At 37.9% G+C, this 16,315-nt stretch overlaps 1 protein-coding gene across 1 annotated transcript in view; it reads left to right on the top strand.

Moving 5' to 3' along the window:
• The first annotated feature begins 1,466 nt into the window (after positions 1 to 1,466).
• The window catches only part of LOC150090034 (queuosine 5'-phosphate N-glycosylase/hydrolase), an 80,845-nt gene continuing 65,996 nt past the window's right edge, over positions 1,467 to 16,315 (top strand). The window contains exons 1-2 of the mRNA XM_090368946.1: positions 1,467 to 1,727; positions 14,767 to 14,862. Coding sequence (XP_090225072.1) covers positions 14,767 to 14,862 — 96 coding nt within the window. The 5' untranslated portion in view covers positions 1,467 to 1,727. The remainder of the gene's footprint in view (positions 1,728 to 14,766; positions 14,863 to 16,315) is intronic.

Raw genomic sequence — 16,315 nt, 5'->3', positions numbered from 1 at the left:
GGACTCTTCCACTTGTTCAGATTACGAACCTAAGGGAGCATAAATTGAAATTGAAGAAGGACTGATGTTATTATTATTATTATTATTATTATTAATATTCATATGATGCAAGGAAGCCTGAGGCTTATGCTGCACCAGGAAAAAAAAAAAGTTCCCGAGTAACCCTGAGAGAGAGAGAGAGAGAGAGAGTAGAATAGATGTGCGGAAATGTGCCTTTAGCCAGCGGGTGGTTAATTGCTGGAACAAACTTCGATCTGTCGTTGTGGAAGTTGATAGGTTAAATAAATTTAAGGAGGAACTGGACAAATATTTAGAGCGGATTGTTTTGTAATTTTTTTTTTGGCTGATGCTGCATACTACCTCCAACCCATGCACGGTACTAAGTACTATATGTTCTAATATCTCTCGTTTTGGGGTTTTCATAGAAAAAATAAATAAATATCTTATTATTCTGTGATTCCAACGATCAATCACCTACTGGCTGAAGGCAAACCGCCGTACATCTAACCTGCAACCATCCTTTCTCATCCGAAATATTTTAACTGAAATGTAATATAACTGAAAAAATTTTAAAGTTGTAAAATGACGTCCGGCCATATTGAAAAGAATAACAGAAAGGAAGAAAAACGTCAAAAACCAGTGAAACGGTATATTTCTTTTTGGGTTTAGGGTTTACAGAAATGAAAAACGAAAGTGAAATGGAAAGAAAATTTTTCAGAAGTGAAAACTCCAGAACCACGTTGAGACACATCTCCTTGACCGGCAGAAGCTGTGACAAACTGCAAAAAAATTTTGAGGTTGTGTAAATTGAATAAAATGAAGATCCTAATCAAGAATAGGGCTCACATCTGGTGAGTATGGGCTTGGCACACCCAAGGTTCCGAGCTGGTTATCATCATTCTTCTGTTTCTTGGTGATTCCTTTCTACTTCGGACTTTCTCTCTCTCTCTCTCTCTCTCTCAGGGTAATCCGGGAATTTTTTTTTTTTTTTTTCTTGGCTGGTGCATAAGCCTCAGGCTTCCTTGGACCATATGGCTAATAATAATAATAGGCACCAGCGAGGTGATCTGATAGAGGTGTATAAAGCCTTGAATGGTTTACGCATGCTCAATGCTGATGGGATTCTTCCTCTAGCTCAGAAAAATCACCTGAGAGGGCATAAATTCAAATTGAGGAAAGACAGATGTAGGATAGACGTGCGGAAATTTGCCTTTAGCCAGCGGGTGGTTGGTTGGTGGAACAGACTTCCATCCCTTGTGGTGGAGATTGATAGCCTAAATAAGTTTAAGGCTCAGCTGGACAGGTATTTTGAACGAACAGAGGGGTGAAGTGGGTTTTTTTTTTTTTTTTTTTGGCTGATGCTGCATAAGCTTGCTTTCTTGCATCAAATGCCTCTACTAATGCTAATAATAAAAATAAAAAATAATAATAAATAAATGCCTGATAAAGAATGGACGAAGAGAGAAATGCTGAGACTTCACCTTTTCAAGAGAAAGAGCTAACCAGTGAAAGCTTTCGTTGGTCAATTGCTAAAAAATATAGACCAATGAGAGCTTTATTCAGTGATGTAATTTGTTTAAGTAAGAAGCACATGTGGTAAGAAGAGAGATTCAAAATCAAATTCACAAGAATAATAAGATATTCTGTGCCCAGGCCTAAAGCTGAGTTTTATTTACACACCTTCCCAGACAAGTGGCTAAAACTGCTGTACAGAAGATTATTTTGAGGTGCTTTTGTATATCCGTCTGCCCGTTCACTTGTAACTAGACTCCAATGAATGGATAGTCACGAAGTTTTATATTTGGCTTTTTTTTTTTTAGAAATAGTTGCTGAGCGATGCTAAATTTCAATAAAATCAGAAAATAGAATCATGCATACCCAGAGTTATCTATTAGGCATCGTTGAAGGGCGGAAAGGTAGGATAGGGTTGCCAGATCTGAGTAAAACCGGTGCTATCGGTTTCCCATATGCACAACTTCAAACCTCATTTATACGCAACTATCGATTTTGCGCATTCCTTAATTACTACTCCAGAGTAGATAGCTATGTTGGATGGATTCCATAAAAATACCAGATAACACAGGAAACCATCGCCAAAAGGGGGGGGGGTGCCAAGCCTATACTCACATCTTGTGAGTATGGGCTTGGCACACCCAGTGTCCTGAGCTGGATATCATCATTCTTCTCTTTCTTGGTGATTCCTCTCCCTCTCTTAGGGTAATTCGGAATTTTTTTTGGCTGGTGCAGCATAAGCTTCAGGCTTCCTTGCACCATATGGCTAATAATAATAATGGAACCAAATTGAAACTCTATTCAATATCTGCAACCTATAATTTAAATTCGATTGTGTAGTGTTTATCATTTTTTATAGAGAAAATATCTTTCACATTCAAACAATTCAGAGGTATATTAAAGAATTTTAATTCATTTATTGTTAATCCTACTTATAGCAGCATTTTTAGTTGCTTACATTTGTAACCAAAATCTGTAATACAGTTTACTACCTCTTTACCAATTGTAATATGCTTAGTTTCCATAGTTATTTGCATGCATTGATATATGGTGAGTTGTAACTACCCAGGTTATGCTTTGAGGGTTTCACAAATTAACATACTGGAGGAAATGTACAGTGGCAAACTGTATTCATAGTACTGTTCTCACCAGGCATTGTGAAATAGGAACAATCTATTTTTGGTTATTCAGAAGAAATAGAGGACCAAAAAACATTACAGTGTATAATGGGAAGAGTGTCAGTCGTTAGGGTTCTTTGCTTACTTAAATAAATAGTTAAATAAATTTAAGGAGGAACTGGACAAATATTTAGAGGGGATTGTTTTGTAATTTTTTTTTTTTTTTGGCTGATGCTGCATAAACTCATACGCTTGCTTTCTTGCATCACATGTAACTACTACTACTACTTTTGGTGATGGTTTATTAAGAAACAAAATTTGTATCTAATAAGTAATAAACTATTTTGATGAAAATAATACAGTTGTGAAATACACATGTGATGTGTAGACCAACTCATTTGTCTGCAACGGGAACATTTAACTGCTGCAGCCTGAGACCAACTAACTCTGAGTGAAAAACGTAGATGGTCTGACACATTTTGTTGAGTAGTAATTTCAATAGTGTTAAGAGATATACTCAGGAAAAGTCTCTGAAGATGGCAGCAGCACTTGAGCACTAGGCCAGGAAAAAAAAAAAAAATGCAGGTGCTAGTTCTTAGCAGCAGAAAAATGGCAGTATTAGTGTGAGCTTTTTCTTGTAGTGAAGGATAGCATTTTCTTGTTTGGCAGTATTGCTGTGAGCTTTTCTTGTAGTGATGGATAGCATTTTCTTGTTTGCATCTAGGTAATTAAAATTCTTGCTATGGTCTTTGTTTGTTGATTGAAGCCGTGCATTTTATAAAGTAATCTAGATTTCGATCTCTGATTGAAATCTGCCTAAACTAATTTTTTTGCCTTATTCTCCATGGTGCTTCACTTTACACCATAACTTTTGAAGCCAAAGGTTATTGATATAAAATTGCTATAATTTATGTTATATCAAGATGATTGAGGTTCCAGAGGACTGGTGAACTGGCAGTATAATCCCAATATGCAAAAATTATAGACCAATAAACCTCCTCAATCATGTATATAAAATCTTTATTAGAAGATGAAATGCAAAAGGCATAATTTCTTATGGGTTTAGGTAATTAACTATATAATATTGGTGTAGATACACCATAGTTTACCCATAAATTTTAACTATGTATGTAGTGTAAAGGCATCATTTTAATTGTATCTCATATTGTGAGTGCTTTCACAACAAGATAGCTTGTATTGCACTACTTCATATAATTAATGCTTCTCTAGTAGAGAAGACTACTGTTATTTATTTTCAGTGGATACCACCACCACCCAGACGATCATTTCGAAGCTAGTGGGCTTTATCATCAGCGGGTGGACAGGTACTCTGGTTATGCAACATGCTATTGAAGTTGTGAAGAGTAAAATAAATAACAGAAGTCTTCTCTACTAGAGAAACGTTATTTATTTGAAGTAGTGCAATACCAGCTATCTCATTGTGAAGACACCCACAATATGAGATACAATTAAAATGATGCCTTTACACTACATACGTAGTTCAAATTTATGGGTAAACTATGGTGTATCTACCCCGATATTATATAGATAAAATCTTTATGTGCATCCCCCAAAACAGAATAAGATCGATTTACAAAGAATTTTAGAGGAGGAACAAGCAGGATTCAGGAAAAACAGATCACTATTCACCAAATAATTACAATACTATAGATAGGAGAACTATCTATAGTATTGTAATATAGTATTTTATTTATATACAAAAAAGATAAAGATTTATTCTGTTGCTTTATTGGTTTTAAACAATCTTTTGACTCAATAAGTAAAGGAAAACTGGTGGATATCCTAAAAGTCATAAAAAAAGAAATGAATAATGATTTCTTTTTTTTCTGAACCATTATTATAAAGATACTATAGCAATAGTGAAAAAGGAATATAGCAATAGACAAAACTAGAATTAAAGAGTGTTGTGCAAGGCTGACCAATGTCACCCTCACTTTTCTTATGCTGCACCGGCAAAAAAAAAATTCCTGAGTTGCCTTGAGTAAGTGAGAGAGAGAGAGACTGAAGTAGAAGGGAATCACCGAGAAAGAGAAGAATGATGATATCCAGCTCAGGACCCTGGGTGTGCAAGAGCCCACTAAAAGTAGAAACAGATGCATGTACACCAGTGATAGGAGTATAGTTAATAAATTTGATGAGCTTGAAGTGCTAGTCAAGACATCCAAGGCAGATATTGTTGGGATACCAGAGACATGCTATCACACAGACATAAGCAGAGCAGAATTGGAATTTGGGGAGAACAGAAAGGATAAACAGGACACGAAGGGAGGAGGGGTTATGCTGTTAGTTAAGAAACATATAAAATCTAAGGAAGTGCATCCAATTGATGTTGGTGGACAATGCAATGTTGAGTCTATTTGGTGTGTCATAAGCACTGGGAAAGGAAAAATGAGAGTAGGTGTGTGTTTTAGGCCTAATGAATCTGATGAGTATAATGGGTAATTGTGCAGAGAAATAGAGTGGGCCAGTAAATCAGAATGTCTTATAATTGTGGTTTGGTCACTCGCACATTAGCAAAACTTTTGTGGATTTATTGGATGACTGTTTTCTACAGCAACATGTTCGAGAGGCAACCAGAGGGAGTAATACTCTTGAACTGATTATCAGCAGTGATTATTCAGGCATTAAGAATTTGCAGGTAAAGAAACCACTGGGTGACAGTGATCACAATGTACTGATGTGGGAATTACTTAAAGATGTAACTACCATCAAGGCTATACCCCCGGGGGCTCACATCTGGTGAGTATGGGTTTGGCACACCCAGGGTCCTGAGCTGGATATCATCATTCTTCTCTTTCTTGTTGATTCCCTTCTACCTTTCTCTCTCTCTCTCTCTCTGGGTAATTCAGAATTTTTATTTTTATTATTTATTTATTTATTTTTTTTGCCTGGTGCAGCATAAGCCTCAAGCTTCCTTGCACCATATGGCTAATAATAATAATAATAAAGGGAAGGGCTATTGCTTTCATAAAAGTGACTACAGGGGTCTCAGACAGGTTTTAAATTCTGTACAGTGGGGTCAACGGATGATGTTACCAATTTTGAATTCTAAATGGGAACCCTTCAAGGACTTAATTTTGGAGGCTATTAGGCTTTTCATTCCAACTAAGAAATACTGTTCAAGGTTTAGGCCTAAATGGATGTCAGATGAACTAATGAGGCTCGTGGCAGAGAAGAAAAATGTTTGGGATGCATATAAAGTATCAGGTGACACAGAAGCTTATGGTAGATATAAACTAGTCTGTAATCAAGTCACATAGAAGGTTAGACAGGCAAAGGCAGATTACAAGAAATCCTTGCCAAAGGATGCAAAGAGTTCTTTACTTATGTAAACTCTAGAAGGAAAGGGATGAATCAGATTGGACCACTTAACATAGATGGTGTTGACTATTGATGATCATGCTCAGGTAGCTGATAAACTGAATGAGTATTTTGTATCTTCATTCATACATGAGGAGTTATTCATCGAGGAGAGTGCCAGAGGTTTATCAAACTCTAACAGGGAGCTAAGTGATTTTGTAATAACTGAGAGCAAAATGGAGGAGAAATTGTTGAAGATAAACATAAAAAAAAGGCACCTGGGGTGGATGGGATCTATCCAGTTTTATGAAAGGAAGTAAGCAAACCCTTAGCAAACCCTTGTTAACAGGAGAGACTGCTTCTACAGGAATGGGATACACTTATGTAGAAAGGGTGCAAGAATATTTGCTGATGCTATCGAGGCAGTGTTAGGTGGGTCGGAAAACTGCTAGCTTGGGGGGGATACAATGACTAATAGATTAACAGTAGCCACTGGCAGAGGTGAAAGTGATTCTTGCACTGCTTCTATTGGAATGAACAGCAGCCTGGAAAACAAAATACAGGATATTTCAGAAACTGCTAGGAGTCATTGTGGTACAACTAAACACATGGGTTGTTTTAGGGTAGCTAAGATTAGGAACAGGTGCATGTATACTTGCGTGTACACCAATGCTAGGAGTTTGGTAAATAAATTTGATGAATTTGAGGTATTGCTCAAAACATCAAAGGCAGATATTGTTGGGATATCAGAGATGTGGTGTCACACAGATATAAGGAATGCAGAACTGGAGTTTGGGGAGTACAATGTATACAGAAAGGATAGACAGGATAGGAAGGGAGGAGGGGTTATGCTGTTAGTTAAGAAACACATAAAATCCAAGGAAGTGAAGCCAGTCGACATCGCTGGACAGTCAGTTTGGTGTGACATAAGCATTGGGAGGTCAAAATTGAGAGTAGGAGTGTGCTATAGGCCTAATGACTCTGATCAGTATAATAAGAAAATACAGGGAAATAGTGGGCCAGTAAATCCGAGAGTCTTATAATGGGGGATTTTAATTTCTCAGATATTGACTGGAATTTGTGGGTTGGTCACTCACTAGCAAGGCTTTAGTGGATTTATTGGATTATTGTTTTCTACATCAGCATGTTTGGGTGTCAACTAGAGGGAGTAATAAGTCTTGATCTGGTTATCAGTAGGACTCCCTCTTCATGCATTAAGAATCTGCAGATAAAGGAACCACTAGGTGGCAGTGATCATAGTATGCTGAAGTGGGATTTACTCAAAGAAGTAACTACCATCAGAGGTAGAGGGAAGGGTTTTTTGCTTTCGTAAAGATGATGGTCTGAGACAGTATTTAAATTCTATACAGTGGGACCAACTGATGATGTTACCAACAGCAAATTCAAAATGGGAAGCATTCAAAGAACTTATCTTGGAAGCTACTAGGCTTTACATACCAACTAAGAAATATTATTCAAAGTTTAGGCCTAAATGGATGTCAGATGAACTAATGAGACAAATGGGAGAGAAGAAAAATGCATGGGATACATATAAATTAATGGGTGACATGGAAGTCTATGATAGATATAAGCTGGTGTGTAACCAAGTCACAAAGGAGATTAGGCAGGCAAAGGCAGATTATGAGAAATCCTTGGCGAAGGAATCAAAAAAAAAAAAAAAAAAAAAAAAAAGAAAGTGTTCTTTACCTATGTAAACTCTAGAAGGAAAGGGATGAATCAGATTGGTCCACTGGATATTGATGGTTCAACAGTTGAGGATCCTGCTCAGGTGGCTAACAAACTGAACGAGTATTTTGCATCTACATTCACACATGAGGAGTTATTCAGGAAGGGGAATGCCAGAGGTGAAGTAAACTCTGGCAGTGAGCTAGATGATTTTGTAAAAACTGAGAGGAAACTGTAGGAGAAATTGTTGAGGATAAACATAAAAAAAAGCACCTGGGGTGGATGGGATCTATCCAGTTATATTAAAGGAAGTAAGCAAACCTTTAGCCATAATTATGAAAGCTTCTTTGGACTCAGGGCAGGTACCCATAGACTGGAGATGTGCAAATGCGACCCCAATTCACAAAGGAGGACAAAGGCTGACACAAGTAATTATAGACCTGTGAGTTTAACTTCTGTTTCAGGAAAATGAATGGAGGCACTGGTTAAAGAAGCACTGCAGGATCATCTAGACAAGACTTCAGTTATAGCTCGGACATAGCATGGTTTTGTTAAGGGAAAGTCTTGCGTGACCAATTTGATTGGATACTATGATGTAGTCACAAAAGAACTGGATGCAGGGAATAAATTTGATATTATATATTTGGATCTTAGAAAGGCTTTTGATACTGTTGCACATGGAAGACTGCTGCACAAATTGGAGCATTGTGGCAAATTGCTGCTATGGATAAAGGGATGGTTGAGGGGGAGAAGGCATAGAGTGGTAATCAATGGACACTGCTCATCGTGGACTAATGTTAATAGTGAAGCCCCTCAGGGTTCAGTGTTGGGTCCATTATTGTTTTCTGTATTTATAAATGATATTGATGATGGTATATCAAGCTTAATGTCCAAGTTTGCAGAGAATACAAAGATTGGCAGGGTTGTTAAGGACACTACTGGAGCTATGCTGCTGCAAGAGGTTCTGGAAAGATTGAACAGATGGGCTGAGAGGTGGCAAATGAAGTTTAACATTGACAAATGTAAAGTACTACATATGGGAAACAGCAATGTATCAACTCTGTGGTACTACACTGACAGTGGTAGAGAATGAAAAGGACCTGGGGGCAATTGTGCAGGCAGATATGAAGTTCTCTGAGCAGTGCAGACGGGCTGTAAGAGTAGCTCATGGTGTCTTGTCAATGATATACAGGAATTTTTCTAGCAGGGATAAGGAGGTGATTATTCCCTTGTATAAGGCAATGGTTAGGCCACACCTTGAATACTGTATACAGGTCTGGAGGCCTCATTTCAAGAAGGATGTAGAGCTGCTGGAACGAGTACAGAGAAGGGCAACAAGATTAGTGAATGGAACAAAGGGTTGCTCTTACGAAGAGAGGCTTAAGTTTTGCAAATTACCGTGTCAGGAGACTAGGCACCGGCGAGGTGATCTGATAGAGGTGTATAAAGCCTTGAATGGTTTGAGCATGCTCAGTGCCGATAGGATTCTTCCTCTTGCTCAGAATAATCACCTGAGAGGGCATAAATTCAGATTGAGGAAAGACAGATGTAGGATAGATGTGCGGAAATTTGCCTTTAGCCAGCTGGTAGTTGGTTGGTGGAACAGACTTCCATCCCTTGTTGTGGAAGTTGATAGCCTAAATAAATTTAAGGCTCAGCTGGACAGGTATTTCGAACGAACGGAGGGGTGAAATGGAAGTGGGTTTTTTTTTGGCTGATGCTGCATAAGCTTGCTTTCTTGCATCATATGCTCTACTAATGCTAAAGCTTAGCCATAAATATGAGAGCTTCCTTGGACCCAGGGAGGTTTCCATGGACTGGAGTTGTGCAAATGTATCACCAATTCACAAAGGGGGTTTAAAATGTAATACAAATAACTTATAGACCTGTTAGTTTAACTTGTGTTCCAGGGAAAATAATGGAATCACTGGTTAAAGAAGCATTGCAGGATCATCTAGATAAGACTGCAGTAATAGTTAAGACACAGAATGGGTTTATCAAAGGGAAGTCTTGTCTGACCAATTTGATTGGATACTATGATGTGGTCACAAAGGAACTGAATGGCAAAACTAATTTTGATATCATATACTTGGATTTCAGGAAGCTTTTGATACTGTGGCAATCTCTGTTGTCTCTGTTGTCAGACACTGCTCTTCGTGGACAAATGTTATTAGTGGAGTTCCCCAGGGTTCGGTGTTGGACCCATTGTTGTTTTGTATATTTATCAATGATGTTGATGAAGGTGTATCAGGTTTAATGTCCAAGTTTGCAGATGATACAAAGGTTGGCAGGGTTGTTAATGACAGTAAAGACAGTATGCTATTGTAACTGGATCTAGATAAGTTTGTCAAATGGGCTGAGAAGCGGCAACTGAAGTTTAACATTGACAAATGCAAAGTACTGCATATAGGTAGCAATAACCGAAGAGAAATATACCAACTGTGTGGTACTACACTCAGGGAAGTGGAAAGTGAAAAAGACCTGGGGGTAATTGTGGAGTCAAATATGAAGTTTGCTGAGAAGTGCAGATGTGCTGCCAGGGCTAGTCATGGAGTCTTGTTAATGATATTTAGGAATTTTGCTAGAAGGTACAGGGATGTAATTATCCCGTTATACAAGGCAATGGTCAGGTCACCACACCTAGAGTACTGTGTACAGGTCTGGGGGCCTCATTTTAGAAAGGATGTAGAGTTGCTGGAACGAGTGCAAAGAACGGCAACAAGATTGGTGAGGGGAACAAAGGGGTGCTCTTATGAAGAAAGGCTTAATTTCTGCAAATTGCAGCACCTGGAGAGTATGCACCTGTGAGGTGATCTGATTGAGGTGTATAAGGCCTTGAATGGGTTGAGAAAGCTGAATGGTGATGGGATTTTTCCTCCTGCTCAGAATAATCACCTGAGAGGGCATAAATTCAAATTGAGGAAAGACAGTTGTAGGATAGATGTGCAAAAGTTTGCCTTTAGCCAGCGGGTAGTTGATTGGTGGAACAGGCTTCCATCTTTTGTTGTGGAAGTTGATAGCTTAAATAAATTTAAGGCTGAGCTGGACAGGCATTTGGAACGAATGGAGTGGTGAAATTGGAGGCTTTTTTTTTTTTTTTGGTTGATGCTGCATAAGCTTATTTTCTTGCATCGTATGCTTCTTCCAATGCTAATGTTATACTGCACCAGCCAAAAAAAAAAAATTCCTGAATTAGTATGATATCTGGATGATATCCAGCTCAGGACTTTGTCTCAAAGTCCATTAAGTAATTAATGGACTTTGAGACAAAATGTCAAAGGAAAATAAACCAGACACGATGGACAGAGAGAAAAACAAATGAAGAATTCAGATGGGAACTTAACATTTAGAGAGACAGTGGCAGACATAATCGCATAAAGACAGGTACAATGTTACAGGCTTGTGGAATGCATGAATCCGGGAAGGCTTCTAAGAATGCGATAGTTGACAGAAAATAAAACTAGGTAGATTGCTATTATCAAGAAGTCAGGATTCTGGACGTATGATGAACTGAGGCTGGCAACAAAGGGCAGAAGGAGATGGAGGCTGTTGAGAAACATTGACAGGTTGAAACCATTGAGGGATTCAACCTGTCAATGGCAAAAGAGGATGAGTGAATGATAATTTATATAATTCATCACTTCCTCTGGAGGATAAATTTTTTATATATCCTCCAATATATGGTCAGTGGAGTTAGATGTGATAATGTCAGAGGATTGTACTTAGCTTCATGATTTGTTTGCTCTTATATTATTTTTTTATTATTATTATAATTAGCCATATGGTGCAAGGAAGCCTTGAGGCTTTTGTTGCACCAGCCAAAAAAAAAAAAAAAAAACATTCTGAGTTATCCTGAGAGAGAGAGAGAGAGTGTGTGTGTGTGTGTGGGTCGGAAGTAAAAGGGAATCATCAAAAAAGAGAAAAATGATGATATCCAGCTAAGGACCCTGGGTATGCCAATCCAATACTCACCAGATGTGAGCCCCTGGGGGTGAAGAATCATCTTTAACTTGATCTTTAAGTAATATTTCTTATATGATGTAATTTTATTAACCTTCCATTGCTGACATGGCATCTGACTCCTGCCACGTTTTAAAATTTTTCTGCTTTTATTTTTAAATTTGGAAATGAAATCAAATCCTCCCATATACCTTTGACCACCAGTATTCTCTAATTGGTTGTACAGTATTTTTGTCTTCATTTCAATATACAGTACTATGAATTATAAGACAGTAAATTTTTGTCTGGCATTTAACTGATACCAGATGATTAAATTATTATTATTATTAGCCATATGGTGCAAGGAAGCCAGAGGCTTATGCTGCACCAGCCAAAAAAAAATTTCTAAATTACCCTGAGAGAGAGAAAACAAGAGTCAGAAGTAGAAAGGAATCACCAAGAAAGAGAAGAATGATGATATCCAGCTCAGGACTCGGGGTGTGCCAAGCCTATACTCACCAGATGTGAGTCCCTGGGGAAATGTATCTATATTTCTTCTAGGCAACTCACATTCCTACATGGTAACTGCGAGATGCCTGCAACAGTGTCTAATCTTGCTGAAAAGCTTCGATTTCACTGACTAAATGTCAACCAGCGACAAAAATATAGATGTTCGTGTGGCACCTGCCAGATGTCATGCAAGCATCTAGGTTTCAGTCTGGAGGATCAGTGGCCTTGAAAATTCTAAAAAATATGCAATAAGAGCCTTATTATTAGTTTTTGTCACTTATTTTTATTCGAAATTTTGTAATTGCGTTTAGCAAATCATAATTAATTGATCACCATTTTCAGTTCAGTAAAAGCTAAAATAAATTTTTTTCATATTAAAACAAAAAAGGGGATTGCACAGATGCTATGCGAGTATCCTTGTTAAAATTGAGTGTGCAAGTGACAGAAGTTAATAACATTCACTGATTTAATATGGTTTGAGACTGATTAATCCATATCCTAGAGAAGAATGCAATATTAATTATTATTATTATTAGCCATATGGTGCAACAAACCTGAGGCTTAAGCTGCACCAGACAAAAAAAAATTTCCGAGTTACCCTGAGAGAGAGAGAGAGAGAGAGAGAGAGAGAGAGGGAGGGAGGGAGGGAGGGAGGGAGAGTCAGAAGTAGAAAGGAATCACTAAGAGAGAAAAATGAAGAATGGTGATATCTAGCTCAGGGCCCTGGGTGCGCCAAACCCATACTCACTAGGGGCAGGAGCAGCGGTGTGTAGCACAAGCTTCTTGATTAGACTGGGGTTCGAGCCCATGACCACCAAATATGGAGGATGCGGGAAGGTCAGGGAATGACCACCGCATATCGCTTTAGCAATATGGCCTTAGCTGCTAATGCTCCTAAAAACCAAAATAACAATAACCCATACTCACTAGATGTGAGCCCCTCACTATTTTTAATTCTAACCATTTATGAACACTACAACTTTACTACCCTTTAAATATAATATTCTTTGATATTAGTAATAACTATTTTTTTAATCATTAGTTACTGGTAATCTAAATTAAAAGTTAGAACATTTTGTCCAACAAATGTAAAGATATTCATATTTATATCAAATATATCTCATCATTTTAATGGCTTGTTATGAGTAATATACTACATATACAGGGTGTCTCAAAAATATTGGTACAAACGTTTAGGGGAGGTAGGTAACATCTAAAGGAATGTGAATCGCATAGGAACCCATAACCAGAAACGTCACGGGAAAGTAGTAGCAGAGGCACAAGAAGCAGAAATGACACAAGACAGTAATTAGTGGCAAACATTTATTTGACATAATATTAACAATGGAGTACGAGATTGATTTATTTCATGATGTTACAACAGATGCTCGAAGGTTCCACCATGAGACGTGATGCATGCGTGACACCGACGCAGCATGGATTGGCGGACACGGTCGAACACACCTGGAGTTTCTTTGACAGTAGCAGCAGCACAGACAAGTCTCGCCATGAGATCCATTTCCATCTCCACAGGCGATTCATACATGATAGATTTGAGGGCCCCCACAGAAATAAATCAAGGCTCAATAAATCAGGTGAGCATGGGAGCCAGGCAACGGGTCCACCACGGCCAATCTATTGACACCCAAAATGCCTGTTCAAATGAACATACCTTCCATAATGGACAGGCGCCCCGTCATGTTGAAACCAAATGTTGCATCTCACATTTGCTGGAACATCGTCAAGTAACAGTGGTAGAACTTGTTCAAGAAAGATCCGATATTTAGCGGAGTTCATGTGGGATGGTAACAGGTATGGACTGACTAAGCAGTCACCGACCATACCTGCCCACACATTTATTGCGAAGCGATGTTGTGCCGCATGGGGGCGCACACCGTGTGGGTTGTCGTGAGCCCGCACATGAGCATTGTGCTGATTGAATAAGCCTTCCCAAATGAAATAAGCCTCATCCGTGACCAGAACATAGGCCGAAAAATTCAAGTCTTGAACACTTTCTTGGAGAAACCACTGCGCAAAAGCCACACGTGCAGGATGATCTTGGGGGAGCAGTAACTGAACCCTTTGGAGATGAAAGGGGTGTAAGGAATCGTTGTGCCAGACACGCTGTGCACTGCAATGAGACACTCCTAAGGCAGAGGCAATGGCACGTGTGCTGGTAGTAGGATTATTCTGGACGGCATTCAACACACTTTCTTCCATGGCAGGATTTTGTATCGAACGTGGTCTGCCTGCACTACTCCTGTTACCTCTAAATGACCTATAATCGCACAAATTTTGATGCACACACACACAAACAAACGGTGGTCTGGTACATGTCTGTCTGGGAAGCGTTCTCCATAAATTCGTTGAGTGGCTCGTCCATTGCCCTCTGCTAATCCATACACTAGGTGCATGTCTGCCAGCTCACAGTTCGTATATTGATGCATGCTCTTCATGCGGCGACTACCGCTTGAATGAGTAAACCAGAAATTTTCCCTCTCGCGAACTGATGAACAGTGCCGTGTACCGACTTACAGTGATGTTTCCAATTATGGGTTCCTATGCAATTCACATTCCTTTAGATGTTATCTACCTCCCCTAAACATTTGTTCCAATATTTTTGAGACACCCTGTATGTTTAATTTTGATAATTTAATGAGAAAAGTTGTACAAATTACAGATGGCATTTTTACCTCCAAGAGCTTCATCAAAATTAATATCAGGAATAGCTAGAGATGTTCACATTTCATTTGGCATACAGAAAGTTGCTGATTTGGTGAGAAGTTTGTTGTAATGTAACTATATTAGTTCTGCTGATAATTTTGAATAATTAATTCATGACTCTAATGGTAGTATTTGTAATTGTTGATTGAAGACACTATCTCAGTTATAACTGTAGGGACAACTTGTAATGATCAAGGTTTTTTTGATGAAACAATGTGCATTTGCTATTTGGTGCTATAATTATAGTAAAGAATATTATTAAAATTAATATTATATATTTTAGTTTTAATAATAATTGTATTTTTTTAATTGTATTATTAAAAATTGTATTTTTATTAATAATTGTAGTTTTTTTAATTATTTACTGTTCTTAATGATATGTATAACCAAATCCAACATTCTTAAAATGACTATAGATAATTTCCTTGAGTTCTTGATTGGCTACTCGCTATAGTTCTGCCCTATAGTGATTTAGCACTTCTCTTACTGCTTTTTCCGATGAATTTTTTTGAACAGGAATTGAAAACCAAGGGATTGGGTCAGTTTGGATTGGAAAAGGCAGAGACATTTTTGGGCTTTCTTCTCACTATGACTGAATTAATCAACCTCCAGTGAAGGTTGCTTGACAAAAATATCTGGTTTTGCTTCTGTCAAATTGGAAGTAAAAGTTCTAAAAGTGGGGTAGAATGCTGCATAATTGTGTAAGGAAGCAGTGAATGTGTTAATTTGATAATAAATTTTTTTGAAAAGTTAACTATAATCTGAGATATTTGAGAATGTATGTTACAGATGTTAAAAGTTAGTACTGCAATTACATATTCAGTATATTTCTACAATATATATGCAATGTAAGTTTACTTTACTTTGCAATAAAGTAAAATGACTACTTTACATTTTGGCATTCTGTGATTGACTTGTTATATTTGTGGTCTAGATGGATCACAGAATGTCATGGAGATTAATTATAAAGGTCAAAAGTAAGGAACCAGTTTAATATCCAGTGGTTGGTTTATTTAATCAATAAATTCCTTTCTTGTCAGGGGTGTACTGTCAGTTTGTTAACAAGGGTCTTAAGAATAATTTCAACTACGGGTCAATTCTTCATTCAGAGATAGTTTGGGGGGGTTGCTACTTGATCTCACTTGAGCACATCCTTTACCCCCCCATCTACTCTTTGAGTAGACGGGGGGGGGGTAAAGCCCCTGACTGCTAAATACAGTCAGTCTGTCAACCTGCACTTGACCAGCATGGCAGATTATGGTTCATTTCTGTCAACATGAATCGTTGAGGAGGCTTCCTTCCTGCAGTGGATTGGTAATGGCGGCAGTTTAACTTTTTAAGTATCAGGAAATTTCAAATAATGTAGGCCGGTGTTAACAGATAATTTTATTATCTATTATAATTATAACTTTACAAGTGTAACAGTACAGTGTAATACATATAGCATAAACTGGTTAACATAATACATATAACTTAAACTCAATATTATAATATATATATAGTAT

The sequence above is a fragment of the Mastigoproctus giganteus genome, chromosome 2, assembly GCF_048544385.1.
Source record: "Mastigoproctus giganteus isolate SK-2022 chromosome 2, ASM4854438v1, whole genome shotgun sequence".
Classification (NCBI taxonomy): domain Eukaryota; kingdom Metazoa; phylum Arthropoda; class Arachnida; order Uropygi; family Thelyphonidae; genus Mastigoproctus; species Mastigoproctus giganteus.
This window is presented reverse-complemented; position numbering and strand designations above follow the sequence as displayed.